The sequence below is a fragment of the Chionomys nivalis genome, chromosome 25, assembly GCF_950005125.1.
Source record: "Chionomys nivalis chromosome 25, mChiNiv1.1, whole genome shotgun sequence".
In the NCBI taxonomy this organism is placed as follows: domain Eukaryota; kingdom Metazoa; phylum Chordata; class Mammalia; order Rodentia; family Cricetidae; genus Chionomys; species Chionomys nivalis.
Genome location: NC_080110.1, coordinates 22,797,495 through 22,814,882, shown reverse-complemented (window position 1 = coordinate 22,814,882; position 17,388 = coordinate 22,797,495). Strand labels below are relative to the sequence as shown.

General features: G+C 42.0%; 1 protein-coding gene across 1 annotated transcript; it reads right to left on the bottom strand.

Annotated features, from left to right (window-relative positions):
* Window positions 1-172: 172 nt before the first annotated feature.
* Krr1 (KRR1 small subunit processome component homolog) lies at window positions 173-11,386 on the bottom strand. Its single transcript, XM_057758192.1, has 10 exons — window positions 11,256-11,386; window positions 8,418-8,590; window positions 6,878-7,012; window positions 6,494-6,619; window positions 6,338-6,421; window positions 5,184-5,240; window positions 4,216-4,386; window positions 1,580-1,657; window positions 1,402-1,495; window positions 173-562 (listed from the first exon to the last, which is right to left on the bottom strand). The coding sequence occupies exons 1-10, from the start codon at window positions 11,335-11,337 to the stop codon at window positions 420-422; spliced, it is 1,143 nt and encodes a 380-aa protein (XP_057614175.1). The 5' UTR covers window positions 11,338-11,386; the 3' UTR covers window positions 173-419.
* Window positions 11,387-17,388: the final 6,002 nt, after the last annotated feature.

Here is a 17,388-nt window from a genome sequence, read left to right as displayed (position 1 = left end):
CTTTTCCGTTTGTGGATTGTTTTATCCAGGAATAAAATTACAGAAAGAAGCCAAAATAGTTGCCAGTAGCAGTGGAAATCTTGCATTTATTTTCCCCAGAACCAGACGTTTTGGGTATGTTTATAAAGACTAACCAATGGAAAAAGACATTGGATTTGATCAATAATCTTGTTCCAAAAATCTATATAAAAGAGGTATTCCTAAAATGATGTCTGGACTGATTGGGCACAATGTACATGGGTAGTTAGAAACTTTAGAATACATATGAACGTATTTACCAAGACTGTCCATGAACAGACAACACTCTGGTCATGACTTCCTGAGCATGACCACGGCCAGGTAAGGCAGCGAAAGTCGTCTCAAAATCCTTTGCAAAAGGAAACACCTTTCCAAGTTCAGTTCCTGGTTTTTTTCCAGTGTTACTTTTTTCTCTTCTGCTTCTTTTCGTCGGCCTCCATCTTAAGCTTAACTTCCTCTGCTGTAAGAGCTCCCAGTTTCTTGCCCTTTGCTTTCTTAACCTTTTCCTTAATAGCCGCCACATCAATCTTAGTTTCAGCAGGAGCTGCAAAATTTTAAAAGAATATATTTCAAATTATTTTTTAAGAGATTTAAGAATTTGAGAAAACAAATCATACAGATAAAATGGCAAGATAATATAACAGTCAACTCCTTTGAGTATTCATTAGTATGTCATCATAATTTTCTATATTGCACACAAAATAATTTAGAATTGATTCCATAAAAAGTATTCAATATAGTCCTTCTAGCCTCAGTAATTTTAACAAGGCGTATTTTATTTAACATGATTTTGTTATGTGAGAGCACCTGGTGATCTTAACAGGCCAAACTATAGCGCTGGTGTCAAAAGGCTGAACTAAATACAGAAAGCAATTTTAAAAGGGTGCAACTTTCTTTTATAAAGGTAGTTTCCAGTTTTCCAACCACGAGAGACTCAAAAGACAAAATGTACCAGTCACTGGAGGTACAGACATTTTAGACTTCTACTCTGAAGCAACTGCATTACTGTAGTAGTAATTATAATTACTGAAACTTACTTTACTTTAAAGAAAAATGCTGCCTTTTGAGGGTCGCTCTGACAAGCGTCACCAGAGGCAAAGAAAATGGAGAGAGGGTGGATAGAATGAGGCCAGACACCTGATCGAGACTTCCTGTGGCTTTGATTTTAAGCTAAGGTGAAGTGCGAGCTAACGCAGATATCAGCTTCCAAGCCACAGCTGGCAAAGTCCTGCGACCTGGCAGTTGTCTTCATAGAGGCAACAGATGGCTCTCAATTTACACCTTTAGAGCCCAGGGCAGAGGCTGCGGGGTCCTACATGCAGCACCCGTCGATTATGCACTACTCTGCCTAGGTGTGTGTTGGACATGCATGTAGTTACTTACCTTCCTTTGGCTTCACAGCCGGCTTTTCTTTAGGTGGAATGAACGCCTTGTTTCTTTCCTCCTGCCTCTTCGTAAGAGCTTCTGCTTGCTTGGCCTACACACCAGGAGAAACACGTTAGTAAACACGAGCGGTACCAAACTTTGCTGGGAATGTTGTGAGCGGCCCTCGGAGCCTCACCTTGATTGCTTCCATCTTCTGCCGCTTCTTCTGTTTCGCCTTCAGAAAGTACTCGCCACTAGCCAACTCTTTATCAATCTATCAGAGACAGGGTTCACAGATCAGAAATGCAGATGAAGGTGCTTTCCTAAGAAGCCACGGTGTCCTGGGGTAACAGTGTGGAATCAGCACTCTGATTAGCTGGTCACATAGGAGGGAAGTGTGTCCTGAGGCTAATACAAGCATGGAGATAGGACAGAAGCTGCTGTTCATGAAACACAAGCTGATTAACTCAGGACCAAAGTCAGGATTTCAGAAAATGGAGTCAGATGGGTTCAGGGTAGAGGGGTGGAACTTGAGACTCCAAGAAGGTGGAACATGACTTAGAACAGACAGAAGCCATGAGGATTCAAGCCAGGTGAGGCTAAGCAGGCCTTCAGTCGTAGTACCCAGAAAGGCTAAGGTAAGAGGAAGGAACTCAAGGCTAACCACGGTGACAGGGATAGACCCTGTCTCAAAGGGAAGAAGATTAGGAACACAAGGTCACTGTCTTAATTCTTGAGGTTTAATCCTCGTTAACAGCTCCACAAGGACACCGACCCACGAACACGTCAGATAAAATGCTCACAGTCACAGAAAGGTATGAGGACAGGTCCAAGGAGGCACTGCTGTTTCAAAAAACTTCTAAGCCAGAAAAATGGAGGTGCCGGGCCTTTCCCTCCTCAGAGAGTCAAAGTGTAACAGGTGTATTCACTGTTTTGGGGTGAATGAGCATGAATACATGGTGTATCACTAAGAGATAAAGTATTATTAAAAAGCCCATAATAGCAGCCCAAGAAAAACGTATCTTCACTACTGAGCAAGGGGAAGAGAATGTTCCTACTCTGCAGGGGTATGGATGAAAGAAGGGCCAGTAAATCAAAATTTGCAGAGACAGTTCTTCATAAATCAATACATGCTAACACCAAAGCAGAATCAAACAAAATCCATAGTCACCTCAATGAATACAGTGAAAGGAATTAATAAAATTCAACAAACGCTATAAGAGACCCAGAGTCAGCATCACACTGGAAAACTTATAGAATGTTCTGTAAGATTAAGAACTAAAAATGTCCACTCTGAATACTTTTATTCAGCATAGCACCAGAGGCTGTTGCCACAGCAATTGGGTTAGAAAAAAGGCAAACAGGAAATCAAATTACCTGTTTACAGACGTAATTATGTAGAAAAAGCTAAGGACTCTAATACACCAGTATTAGAACTGATGAATGAATTTGGGAAAAGATCATACAAAGCCATTTCTACGCCCCCAATAACAATTTGCTAAGCTCAAGGGTGCCCAATCTTTTCATACTACACCATGACTCATCTACAAATGCAGTGGGCTACATACATGGCTGTGCTGGAAAACATGACCCAGCAGGCTGGGCAAGACTGGAAACAACTTACTCGTTAGAGCACACATGTTCGTAGAGAACTAGGAAGTTAAGAAAGTAAGACCTCTGCAATGAAAATGATAAAACACTAATGAAAGAAGCTGAAATACAGAAGATGAAAGCCTCTTCCTTGCTAATAGATTCAAGGAGTCAGTACTGATGAACGCTCATGCTACCCACAGCGACCTATGGAGTCAATGCAGTTAGTTTTCTTCACAGACGGAAAAAGCAAGCCTACAGTCCACATGAAAGCACAGATCTTAAAGAGCCAAAGCACTCTTTAAAAGGGAGAAAGTCAGAGGCATCACAATTCCTAAGGTCAGGACTTCCCGCAAAGTCGCAGAAGTCACAGCGTGGTACACTGGCACCCCACCCCACTCCAACCTCCCATCTGGTCACACTTTACTCCTTTCCCAGAGGAGATGCCCCTGCCTGGCATTCCCATTTTCTCACGATAATCTTCACTCCAATACTTCCCACCCCTGGCCTTTAGACGTTCCCTGGAAACAACACAGGACTGTGAGGAACGGAAGATGTTCCTATCAGAAACAACCTAGTAAAGACTGGATATTTTACGGTACAGGCAAAGAGGAAATAAACAAAATTCCAGGTAAATATAGATAAAATCCAAGCAAGAAGGACTAATGTGGTGATGGGGGATCATTCTTTTCTGATAGCCTCAAAAATTGTCCGTAAAATGTCAGTGTTTGTGTCTGCCTGGTGTCAGAGGGAGCTGGAGAGACACAATGGCCACACAGGCTGAGAGAGCTTGGAGACACGAATTCTTAGTGACTTTAATCCAAAAATAGGACTTTTCTCCACTAAGATTTTGCGTTTTGCTGGGAGGGTGTGGCTGAAAGACAAAGGCACACGAAAAAGAGATGGGGAAGAAAGGAACAGAAGTCCTGGCCATGGGCGTAAAGAAGCAGAAGTAAAAAGTGAAGGGATCCATAACTTAGAAGCAATGGAGGAGAGCTAAGACTTCTAAAATGATTCAGTCCATGGCCACAAAACGTTAACTCCCTGGGCTCCTTTTACATACAGACCACCGGCTGCCTAACACCGCCCCACAGTTTACCACAGGTGATGATCACTCCCCAGACCCTTGCTGTCAAGTTCTCACGTCCTGACGCCTGCACACCTATTCCCAACCTACACTCTCAGTAACATTCCCAAAACCAGGTCAGTTTCATCTGTCCTGGCATTTACCACGACACTCACCTGACTTTCCGGCTGCGGAGGAGGGAATGGCGTGTACTCCTTCTTAACACTCTTCTTCTTCGGTTCCCTGCGTTTGTTCACATTTTTGTGCTTGAACTGTGGCAAAAATCTTTCCCAACTCTGGGTTCGTAACTCGGAATCTTTGGCCAACTCCCGTTTAATCATCAAGGTCTTTAGGCACATACAGAAAATAAAATTTAAAATTTTAAAACTCACACGCTTGTTAACACTGCTTCTGAGAAGCAAAGGACGAGCTCCTGGTGTGTTCAGGAGAACGAACCAATGGCAAGGATGTGTACTTTAAACCTGCACAGCTGCCCAAACATCAACCTGTGATCTGGATTGAGTGTAAACATGAAAATGAAGCTTAGCTTCCCTGCCAGTGTTTCACTGAAGTTCAACCTGATAACAGAAGTCTTAATTAGCGGGGCTTCCTGTGGGCAAGATGCTCAGGAGTAACTGAGGGAGCATATGGAAAGTTTAACTTTTACCTCAATCTTAGGGAGTTTTCAACTTCACGCTTAAGTGCACTCCCCACAGGCTCTCACGGCAGATGGCTGCGCTACAGCAGCGTGCCAGCCCCATCAGTGACAGAGCACACAGGAGCAGGACAGGCCTCTCCCAAAGGGGGCAACGATGTGAACACTAAATCCCAAAGGAAGCCTTAATGCAACCCGAGAGCCCACACTTAGACAAAGATACACAGAATGCGACTGCCATCACCTACAGTCAGTTCCGAGAGGCTTATTTTCAATGCATTAGAGCGCTACAGTAAATGACAGTATCTCCTTCCCTAGTTTGTACAAGGGCTATACAAGCACCAAAGGGTGGGTGAATTCTACCCCCAAATCACCCAAAATAGCTTTGCCCTATCTATGCATATTATATTTTCATAGACTGTCTCACTTTCAAAAGCAGTTTATGCAGTCAAGCCTGACAATCATTAATGATGTACAATTAGCACTCACTTTAATATTATAAATTGGATGGATGTTCTTCATGGTATCAAGGACGACTTTTCGAACCTGAAATTTACAAAGGAAAATGAAGCAGTCACAAAGATTTCAATAAACTGGATAGAAAAAAAACTAACTTACCGAAAACATCATATGGGTCAGGGACTAATCGCTACACTGGATATAGCTTTTTGTTCTGAGTGGCTTCAATCAAAAAGATGTTTCATTACTGTGACCATATAGTAAACACAACAGCCAGGACCCCAGAGGTGTGCTTTAGAGGAAGAGGGCTGGATTTAGAGTCAAAAGTTAAGGAGGGTTCAAATCCTGGAACAGGAGCTATAGCTCAGGAGAAGAGTGCTTGCCTGTAGTGCACAAGGCCTTAGGTTTGATTGCCTGCTCTGCAAAATAGTTGATGATTTGATGACATTTGATCATCATCATCAAATCATCATCCTGGGACTGCCACATCATGTAAAAGTCAATTAATATTCCCATTTCATCTTTATTTCTGTGAAATGGAGATAAAACTATATCTCAGATCTACTTTTAATAATTATGTAAAATTTTCAAAAACTTTTAAAACTGTGAAATATCTGATATATTACTGCTCCATTAGAAAAGAGTCAGCAATTTGAGAGAGAGGCCAACAGAATTACTACTAAAGAGCCCCAAGAGGGAAACAACCGAACAGCCAGCTCCAGCTCAAAACAGTGTAAAGACCTGACAGAAAGATGTGCTCCAAGGGTATTCTCAAAACATTTGACAAGTTACAGAAAACATTCATGAAAACACTTAAACCAAAGAAAATGTGGCTTGAGGGAAGTTTTCAGAGTCTGACCTCTACTGGCTACATACATCACTACAAATCAAGGCCTCTGCTCAGTGCTTCAAATATGCCCACATGAGCTACTAAGATGTGAACTACCTTTAAAATCTTCTAACGGGGCAGCTGAAAATACACAGACCTAACTCAGAATACGTGTCTCCACAGTTGTCAAAGGCTTCCCCCAAACACCTTAGACTCCAGGAGTGGTGTACAATTTACAAATGAGAAATCAAAGCACATTCCAAAAATACAAAATGATTATCACCCAAAGAACAATTATATTACTACCAAGTTATTTCATTTTCGTCTGGCAAAAATATCAGGTCCTCATTCTCACCTCCTTCAGGCCACTGAAAGGCCCAATGGCTGAAACAGTATTCCCCTGCACCATGACGTAACAGTTTGTTAGGAGTTCCAACGCCTGCATCAAAACAGGAAATTCAAGTCAGTGCACAGAGAAGTCAATTACAGAGATGCTACATCCCACAAGTACCTTCAGTGTGGATCCTTTGGGACCAATAAGACGCTGTCTTCTTTTCACAAATCTTTCTTTATTTCTCACCAGAGAACCGATTTTAATGATGTCACATGCAACATCATCCTGAAGTATCCGTACTGCCTTTCAGGAGAAAAAAAAACTGCGTCAACATTGTTCTTATTCTTCTTATAAGCCCAGGCTAATAAAATCTAAGCACAAACATGAAAGTTGAGGGAGGGCGAGAGAGGTGGAAAGACAGAGTACTCCAGGCTGCTGAACAAGCTCCCCAGTTTCCTCCCAGGCACCGCCCACCTTATTTTTTAAGCAGCCTCTCACTGGCCAGGAGCTCTCCAAGCTAGCTGTGTACACACACCCCGGCCGGGTCTCAGACACACACACCTGTTCAAAGGAAACACTTCTGGCCAAGAGCTTTATTAGGTCTCTGGCCCTGACAATGATGTACGGGTCAAAAGTCTTCTTGGTCGTACACACAGTCATGCTACCCTCAATCAAGTCCAGCGTTGCTTTAACATGCTACAAGGAGGAAGAAAGGGTTTGCTTTTAGATCGTTATAGGGCCACGCCCACCCACCTACGAATCGCTCCGCCTTTGAGCTAACTAATAAATTTTCAACTTCCACTTACAAAGACGCTGGGCAATTAAATACAAATAATGATATCTGGATTAATTTCATATTTGACAAAAGATAAGAAACCGATGCAATTGGAACCAAGACTGAGAAAGGATTTTCCTTTTAAATTTCTTTCTACATTATTAAGGGACTAACTACAAAACAAATCACAGGTTACAGAGAATCAGTCATCAGCAAAGAGCAGCACGGATCTCAACAGCAATAACCAGATGTTCAGCAAGTAATTTCCTCTGCGCGCATGTGAGCATGAGAGGAGGGAGTGTGCACGTAGAGCCCAGAGCTCAACTCCCTGTGCTGCTCCCCAGGCCCTGCCTGGAGCCCCCAACTAAGTCAGCATGGCTGCTCATGGGTTCTGTCTCCTTGCCTGGCTGTTTACATGGGTTCCAGGGACAGAACTCTTCTGGTCCTAGTACTTGACTGCCAAGCATTTTACCAACTGAGCCATCTCCGCAGCCCCAAGAACTACAGTTGAACAGAACAAAACAAAATGCTCTTTGCGGACTTGTGACACATTCAGAGGAATCCTCAATCATGGTCAGCAGTGAATACCTCAACGCCACCACTGTAGAGATTTGTCAGCAGGAAAAAAATAGGGAAACACTGGGGTATCAGCAGTTCTTGTTTAAAATTAAACTTGACACATGGCCTGGCTCAACCTGGCCAAGTATATGGTAACCATTACCTCCTGGAAAAGGCATTTGGAATTCTAGAAGTCACGGGTGACTTCAGACAGTTTGAGACACCTCTACATTATGAAACTTACAGGAATTTCTCACTTTATTATGCACAAAATTAAAAATGTACTGTAGGTGGCTGGAGAGATGCCTCAGTGGTTAAGGCTACTGGTTGTCCTTCTAGTGGACCAGGGCTCAATTCCCAGCACCCACATGACAGCTCACGACTGTCTGTGACTCTAAGATATGACACCTCATACAACACACAAGCAGGCAAAAGAACACCAACGCACATAAAATAAAAAGAAATAAGTTACAAAAAGAATCAAACTAACTAGATATGTCAGCATCTCTGAAACCAAAACCCACCAGCACATGCAAATTTCATAAAAAGTAAAGACAGGCTGAACTGTAGTAGCGCACGCCTTTAATCCCAGCACTCGAGAGACAGAGGCAGGCGGGTCTCTGTGAGTTCCAGGCCAGCCTGGTCTAGAGAGCAAGTTCCAGGACAGCGAGGGCTATGTATTACATAGAGAAACCCTGTCTTGAAAAAGCAAAAAGTAAAGGCAAAGGCAAGAGCAAAGTCTCAGAAGAACGTTTAATGCCTGCTTACATGCTCGTTCAAGGCTTTCTGCACCAGAGGCCAGCACTCCTTCAGGTAAGCCTCTCTGTATTTCGGGAACAAGGTCGCAAAGCTGCTTTCCTCCAAGAGCCCTCTGGGATTGTCCTCTTTGGAGAAAGCTGGTTCCTTCCAACCATCAGGGACAGTGAGGAGTTCCGCCTCATCTGCAGAAAAAAGAATTCCACATGATAACGGTCCTTCAGACACGGGGTGCATATTCTGTGCACATCTTCATAAGCTCCCCATACATTCCTCCATTTCCTCCCCTCCAGCTTTCATGTTATTCAACATCATGACCATATCAGACCATGTGAACACACTGCAGTTGCTTCATCAAAACAAATTCCTCATGGGCAGGGCACACTTTCTTGTATCCACTTTAACTGGGATGTAGCGGTAGACAGCAATTAAGACACTTCTACTGCACTGTATTATGGTTCAAACACCCTTTTATCATTTTAATAATCTGACTTTCCTGGTATAGAATATCTGCATGCACCCGTATATGTAGATTGTGTGTGTGTGTGTGTGTGTGTGTGTGTGTGTAAATGTTTTAAAAGTGGATTCTGGTGTATACCATCAATTAACAATCACTGTGATAGAATTTTAAGTTTTCCAAAGAGCTTTCAACGCACATTTTATGAATAAAAGAACCACTATTATTATTTCTACTTTATGGAAGATATTCAATCCAAAATGACTACCAGGCCCAAAGGGCCAAAAGCTGAAATAGCCTAGCACACTGATAACTAAATAAAAATGCCTCCAGAGAGTCCTGCATGACGTCTTAGAATTGCCTGTCTCAGATCTTTAAAAACCACTCAAATCTAATAGCTACACACTGACTCGACTCAAAGACACCATCAATGTGAACTTGCAGCACCAGCACACGTGTGTGAGTTTACGGGAAGTGCTGTCAGGGGCTCCATCGAGACACAGTAATCACAATCTCTGGGTGAGGGCCAGAAAGCTCTACTTAAACGATCTCATCTGGTACTCTGTAAAGCACTGAGCCCGAAGAGCTGGTCTTTGGGCACGTGATCAGCTGCAGTTAGGAAAACTTGCTTTCTGGTTTCTCCTCATACCCACTCTGCTATTCCCGTCTGAAGTCCTAAGAGCGAGCCCTCACAGACCATTCATTCTCCCGTAGCTTCTTTTTAAAAATGTGACTGGTAAAATGCATGCGTGAGTCCCTGTTCCATTAAAACATGCCAAACGCTACCAGTCAGTCCATGGGAAATGGGTACGCACCAAAGGACTGAAGGGCAAAAGAAACAGGAGGTTTGCACAACAGAGGAAGCACAAATAGCCCCAAAACGTGTGAAACGGTGCGACTTCAACAGGGGTACCCAACTAAAAACAACCAGATACAATCTCTTATCTGCAAAACAGCACACTTTCAAAACTGAAATCATAAAATTACTGTAAATTTGCAACCATCAAAATCTTACCTGTGAGTGAGCCATACTGGCAGAGCTCCCTCACCATGGCTGGCTATACCCTCACAGTGTGCCTAAATAAACCTTCCCTTAAAGAAAAAACCTGGCCCAGCTCCCTGAAGCAGTGTAAGCGTAACCTGAACACACCCTGCAACTCAGTTTCCAATCCTATGTTCCTTACAGAAATCCTTGGGCATTCCCAGACGACACGCGCAAAGGTGTTTACAAAAGCAAAGAGTGGGCAGAACCCAAATGTCCATCAACGGGAGAATTTAAAGGTGTTTCATATAAGGCAGTATTATGCAACAGTGAAAAAGAAAACAAAAAAATCACACCTGCAAACATCACCTTGGTTAATAACCAAGGAGAAGCTAAGACGCTGCAGGCATACGAGTTTCCTTTCAATCTGCTGAGGCAAAACCAAAGCACTGTGTTGAAAACGATAACGGCTGGGGAAAGGTAACTGCAAGCTCGAACGAGTCAGACTAGTTACTCCGGGTACCAAGAAGGAAAATATCCCCTGTGACTGACGCGTGGAAAACGTGAACTCTTCCTAAAAGTCTGTCGGTTCCTCCAGCGTTGGTTTCATCTTTTACCGATGCCTATGGTCCCTGCCGTGCTTTATGTACTTAGTTTTAAAACATAACAATTTAAAAAAAAAAAAAACCTTTTAAATACATTTCTTTAGGATCTATTTTCATATTGAAGGTAGGTTAAAAAAAATAACAACGCAAGAGAGTAACCACACTCGGGCATCAAAAATCAAACTACCAGTCAAAGCTAAAGACTGAGTTGTGTCCTCTAGTAATTTAGCAATCAGATAAAAGTTCTGACAAACTTCCCAGCTCGCTCAGCCCCCACCTTTTAACGTCCTCCTCACTCCGTCATCAGCGCTCACTGTACATAGGATTATCGATCCCACCTGATTCCGATCCGCATCCTCTTAACAAGTTTCTCTGCCCAGAGCGCAGCAAAATACTGCCTCGCTTTTCACGATTTCTTTAGATCTTTTTTGTTTGTTGGAGACAGGGTTTCTCTGTGTAACAGTTCTAGCTGTCCTAGAACTCACTCTGTAGACCAGGCTGCCCTCGAACTCACAGAGATCCTGACTGCTGGGATAAAAAGCATGCGCCATCACCGCCAGGCTACCTTGCACAAATTCTTAACCCCCGTGTTTTTACCGGAGACAGAATACACATCAGCTCTCCTTGTCAGGGGTGCCCCTAAAAGCAATGGGTTAGAAACACGTGGCCGGCGCAGTCCACACCTCCCAATTATCAGCAATAATACTTCAGTCTAAAAGAGTTAACCCACGTCCACAGCTAAGAAAACAAAAGACGACTGCTTTAAGATCCACCAGCTCCAGGCTTCGCTTCTCACACTGTCTCACCTTGGTTCTCGCGCTTCTGCTTCGGCTTTTGAGAGTCACTTTTTCGAGCTGCTTTCCCAGGCTCGTCCTCAGAAGTTGCCATCGCGAAATTGCTTCCGGAGGCATAGGAAGTAGAACTGTTCTCTAATCCCGCCGGCTACTACATCTAAGATACAAAATGAGTTCCGGAGAATCACCGCGAGGTCTGCGTGGTCTCAGCGCACATGCGCGCGTAGCCAGTGGGATGGGGGGGTAAAAGGAGCGGTGCACTTCTTTCCCAGGGTGCACTGCAACCGCGGAGGTCCACAGCATGCTGGGAATTGTAGTTCTGTAGGACCAAGCTCTACATTGTTGCAGCTTGTAGCAACAGGCTAGGAACTTCTTTCTAGGGAAGGGGGAGAGAAGGGAGAGGAGGGAGGTAAGAAGGAGAGACAGAGACAGAAAGATTAAAGGCGCACACTTTTAATCCCAGCATTTGGGAAGCAGAGGCAGGTTGACCTCCGTAAATTCGAGGCCAGCCTGACCTACAAAGCGAGTTCCAGGGCTACGCAGAGGGGCCTGTCTCAAGACAAAACAAAGGTTCTTATTTGAGGAGGATTGTTGTGTGGCTCTCACTTCCCAGATTGATTTTAGGTGACTTTTCAACATGGATTTTAGGTGACTTTTCAACATGGATTTATTTATTTTGGTTTTACACGACATGGTCTTTCACTATATAGCCTCCGCTGGCCTGGAACTTGTTATGTAGACCTGGCTGGCCTCAAAGTCACAATGATGTGTCTGCCTCTGATTCCAGGACATTGGGATTAAAGGCGTGCACCACCACACCCAGCTTCAACGTTTAAATTCAAAATCAACTTACTCATCTTTCAAAAGATATGAACGTTGTTTTAAAATATTATTATAAGTAATATAAGAACATGAGTAATTAACAACTAAGTCTAAGGTCATAAGGCTCTGCAAGCCCCCCATCATAGATGCTTTCATACCAAAACTGTCCATTAAAGAAAAGATTTATCAGGGCCCAACAATAAAATTGTTCCAGCTTCACACCATTCATTCTCTTGCCTAATCATGCCGTCAATCAATCTTCTAAATACAAGTTAAAAACCGGACCTATATGTTTAGAAGGTAAATGAATTTTAAAAAATATTTTACTTGCGTTCAGGAGCCAATGATCTTATAGAAAGTGGTACCACAGTAAGGAGTAGGGAGGGAGTAACTACACATGAGAAATGAGAGCCTCCATTTAAAAACAAATCTAGCACCGAAGAGGAATAAATTAATTGAAAAGTAACATTTAATATAATTCAAATTGAAGGCTACAAAACTTACGCGACACAATTTTTGCCCTTGATGAGAATAATATGATTAAATCGTAGAACTATACTAATTTGATAATAGTAGTTATGATAATAAGTATTATAAAATTAAATGGAGAAGCCTTTACATAAAGTTGACAGTCTGACCGTTTTCATATATATATATATATATATATATATATATATATATATATATATTGATATTCAGTCTGGTTAAAATAAAAATGAACTACACTTTTCTACAATGCCTTAAAGAAGAGTGCTGACGCCGGGCGATGGTGGCGCACGCCTTTAATCCCAGCACTCGGGAGGCAGAGGCAGGCGGATCTCTGGGAGTTCGAGACCAGCCTGGTCTACAAGAGCTAGTTCCAGGACAGGCTCCAAAGCCACAGAGAAACCCTGTCTCGAAAAACCAAAAAAAAAAAAAAAAAAAAAAAAAAGAGTGCTGACATATGTTTAGTGAAATAAAGAATAATAGTTCAATGGCTTTACACGAGTGTTTCTTAACCTGTGGGCCACAATCCCTTTAGGGGATCCAACAGCCTTTTCAGAGGGGTCGCCTAAAACCACCAGAAAACATTGATATTTCCATTACAATTCATATAGTAGCAAAATTACAGCTATGAAGTAGTGCTGAAAATAATTTTCTGGTTGGGGGGTGACCACAACATGAAGAACTGTATTAAAGGGTTACAGCAACCAGAAGGTTGAGAACCATTGGCTTAGACTATGTTTTAAACAAATTTGAATGAAATTTTCTGTATACAAACTGATGCCTTATAATGTAAGCCCTTAGAACATGACCCACTGAAATGCGTTCAACTAGTTTTAAGAATCAAGCATACTAGCATGTGTTTGAATGAGTCTGAACTCGGAGCCCCTCTCAACCGTGCTTTTCACACATGGGGATGTTGGTCTGGGTTCCTTTCCTGAAAGCTTCTTTTTCCGAGAACCTTTTAAGAGTTGAAAGCACAAGAATAACTTCAATAAATACCACAAAGTTATCTAAGGTCAATTTAGAAGGTTATAAATTCAAAGTGGTTATCAGATTGATGGCATCCACGTGTCCTGTGTAATTTTTTAACTAAATTTTAGTGAGCCCGTTACTCATTTATCGTAAAATATTAAATCAATAATTTGAAAGGTTATATGCTGCTCACCATAGTGGCCTATAGTCCCAGTACTTGATAGGTTGAGCCAGGAGGAACACCTCATGTTTGAGGCCAACCTGGTCTACACAGTGATTTCCAGGCCAGCCTGAGCGTCACAGTGAGATCCTGTTTCAAAAACCAAACAAGCACCCAAAGGAAGTTTATATCAAAGAAACCATGTCATAAAATTGAAGATATGAAATTTGAGAAGATATTTTCAACACACTGATTTGGCTAATATTCTTGGCTTGGAATGAATAAAAGGATATAGATCATTCAATAAAAAATTATTAATAGGCAACCCAACGGGGCCAAAGTGCCCATATATAGCCACATATTTCCTGAGATGTTTCTGTGATCCTTAGGTGAAGTTTACCTTTATAGTAGTGAGCAGGCTTAACAGTTGAAAACTGGATAGAACAATGAAGCTCACCATTCCCTTGCAAGAAAGAATTCTGCAGTAAGAAGCCCTTGAACTCAAGCTTTAACTACATCCGTTTTTCTCAGGGACAGCCAACCATCTCATCCTCACCATTTTAGACTCTTACAAGTCTTTCTGTATGTAAATACATATTTATTAATTAGGCGAATCCACACGAATGGCTGTTTCATGTATGACTCTCAACTTCATTACTGCTGGGACAGTGTACAGACGTCACAATGAAAAAAAAATCACTTCTGGCTGGACAGTGGTGGCACATGCCTTAAATCCCAGCACTCAGGAGGCAGAGGCAGGCAAGAGGCAGAACTTTGTGAGTTTGAGGGAAGCCTGGTCTACAGATTTCCAGGACAGCCAGATCTGTTACACAGGGAAATGCTGTCTAGATAGATAAACAAACAAACAGATAAATAAATCACTGTACCACCACCAGGTTGGCAAACAGAAAGAAATCATAACAAAATTAATACAGCTAGAAGAAAGATGATTTTCAAACGTTTTTAGTGGAAATGGGCAAAACTGCCAGCATTTTGGAAAGCAATCTAGCAACATAAAGTGTGCACACTAACCCCCCAGGAAAACAACAAAAAGAAGCAAGAACACCAAAGAAGAAATTGTTTTCAACTATCGGCCCAATTTATATTGTTCATGGGTAAGGCCCTAGAATATGTGCCCCCAGCAACAAATAACTATTTATCTAAAATGTCACTAGTCCCAAGATTGAGAAACACTGGCCGGTATATCTATGATTTGGGGTTTGTCTGATTCCATCACAAAGAGACAGGAAATGCTTTGGTCTGGAGCGAGCATGCCACGCAGTCAAGTCAATCCATTTTTCTGTCTGTGAATGAAGACCTTATATCAAAAACAAATTCACAGGAAACTCTTCATTATTCTGCTGGGTTCTTCCCAAAACCCTCTTATTTCTTCTTTGATAGTTTCCTATACAACAGACCCAACTCCGGCTTCCCCTTCTCTCTCCCCTTGGACATCCCTCCATGCTCCTCTCTCACCTTCATGTCCTTACATTTTGTTGTAATCCACTGAGTCTAAGTAATGCTTCCTGCTAGAACCTCATTGGTCTCCCCTGAGCGAGCACTGTGCAGGAAACTCTAGATGCAGCAGTTTCATTAGTGGAAGGGCCATGTCCTATCTGCAGACAGTGCTTCACAGCAGTCATGCTGACCTTCCAGCTCTGGATACTCTTTCTGCTCCTATTCTGTGATATTCCCTGGCCCCTGAGGAGCGGGTTGGTGTAGCTGTCCCATTAGGGTTGAGCATTCAACAGTCACTTATCCTCACCACGTTGACCAGTTACGAGGGTCTCCACTGTGACGCACCACTCAGGGGCTCTCTCTGGCCAAGTGAGAGAGCACTAATCTATGCATAGCCGTAGTATTTAGAAGGCAGTTTGACAACATGTCTGTTTATCTTCTGGGTTTCTTGATGAGCAACCCTGCTCTGTTTCTTTCTTCTTTGCCTCCATCATCCGGGATTCAGTCGCCTGTTTACCCAGTAAGACTTGTAAGGACAGGGGATGTTTGGTGGTTAAAGATATCCAGCACTTCTTGAATATTACTCTCTTCGGGCTCTAGACCAACAGAACATTTATATGTCGCTGGGAACTTATTCTACCTTTGCCTACTTCTTTCAGTTTGATCTTTCTCTTCATGCTTGCTCTTATTGATAAGCAACAACTTTGATGTAATTTGCAGTTATTCTTCCTCCCTAAAGGAGAATTTGAACACATTTCCTAGTATTAGGTTGTAGCATAGCAGCAGAAGGCTTTTAAAGGCCTGCACGGATATTCAAGATTTAATCAGTGGCACATAAGACATAGTGATATCGCTGAGAATTATTTTACGCAAAGAGAACAAACTACAGAATTTTATTTCTATACACAACACGGGAGAAATATTTGAACATCTGAGAAAGCAGATCGTTCGTCAACTGTTAAATTTATATGCATCCCCCATCCATGATGGTGGTAATTGCAGATGGTTGGGAATGAAATAAAATTTTTACAGAAAGTGTTTTAAACACTTAATGGGTATATATTTAAGTAAGTCACTTCATGATATTAGTAAACATTTTAATCTCATTATTGCAAATTCTCCATTTAAGAAAATCTAGCTGCCCAAGGCCCATTGGGAGAAGTGATAACTCAAACTTTTCATAATTATACTTTATGAGCACATGGTGATTATAACCTGCTTTTTTTGCTAGTCCCTTTATTGATCTGATAAGTCCCCAGATTGTTCCCTAGAAAAGCACATTCAATTGAGAACACATAAGAGCACCCTTCCCAGAAGCCCCAGCAAATCAATGTCAAGTTTGTGCGTCCAAAGCATCATGGGAGGAGTGTCTTGAGAGCCTGGGTCTATGAGCAGTGAGTACTTATTAGAGCTCCCCGGGATAAATGGGGACACTTATTTACCTCAATAAATAAGATTAGATTTGTGATTCCTTTAAGATTTTTACATGATTATTTTGGGGGATAAATAATAAAATGGTTGATCCTTTTTTTGTAACCACAAAATGTAGCCTGCCAGCAAAAACTGGCTAAGAAAAATATATTGCTTGCTTATACTTAGATAACCTATAACAAGTTGATTAGACATGTATGTGGGTCTTTGGGAATCATTTGTTTTCACCTGTAATACATAAAATATTTAGTCATGTAAGGAAAATGAGAAACATGCGGTTTTTTCCTTGTATTCTTCATAATCATTCACTTGAAAAATGGGATGTAATCACGTTGTAAATTGTGTATATAAGCTGTCAGGGTGAAAATAAAATGAAGCAGAAGGAAGACATCAAAAAGATGTAAAAAAGAAACAGCAGAAAAGAGAAAAAAAAAAGACGAGAAACCCCTACATGTTGAAGATGTATGTGTGTGTGCACGCATGTGTGTGCGTGCGTGCGTGTGTATGTTCCACTCTTTCAATGGCTTCAGAGAACTAAGTTTTGCCCTGCTGCTGGCCCCAGAGAATTAAGTTCTGCTCCCTCAGAGAAAAAAGTAAATTGAATGATTAGCCCCTAACTCTATGTCTTCTCTTCAGTTATTGACCTGTTGAGAACCTGTTCTCAGCAGCAGCAAATAGCTACTTGAAACCCCAGTGTTTAAATAGGACCACACTTCTCTTGGACCCTTCTCATGACCAAAATCCTCCTTTGGAGAAATGAAACGAGTGAAAAAATAGTTAACAATTTGGTGAATTGGAGTGCAGTGATTCCATCTT

Bases quoted from the DNA above. Each gene is read 5' to 3' on its own strand.
- Krr1 (XM_057758192.1), bottom strand. From the start codon at position 11,337: ATGGCAACTTCTGAGGACGAGCCTGGGAAAGCAGCTCGAAAAAGTGAC. The intron at 6,422-6,493 runs GTACTTGTGGGA...GTTTTGATGCAG, and splicing joins CCAAAGGATCCACACTGAAG to GCGTTGGAACTCCTAACAAA. The intron at 1,658-4,215 runs GTGAGTGTCGTG...TGTCTCTGATAG, and splicing joins CTCCGCAGCCGGAAAGTCAG to ATTGATAAAGAGTTGGCTAG.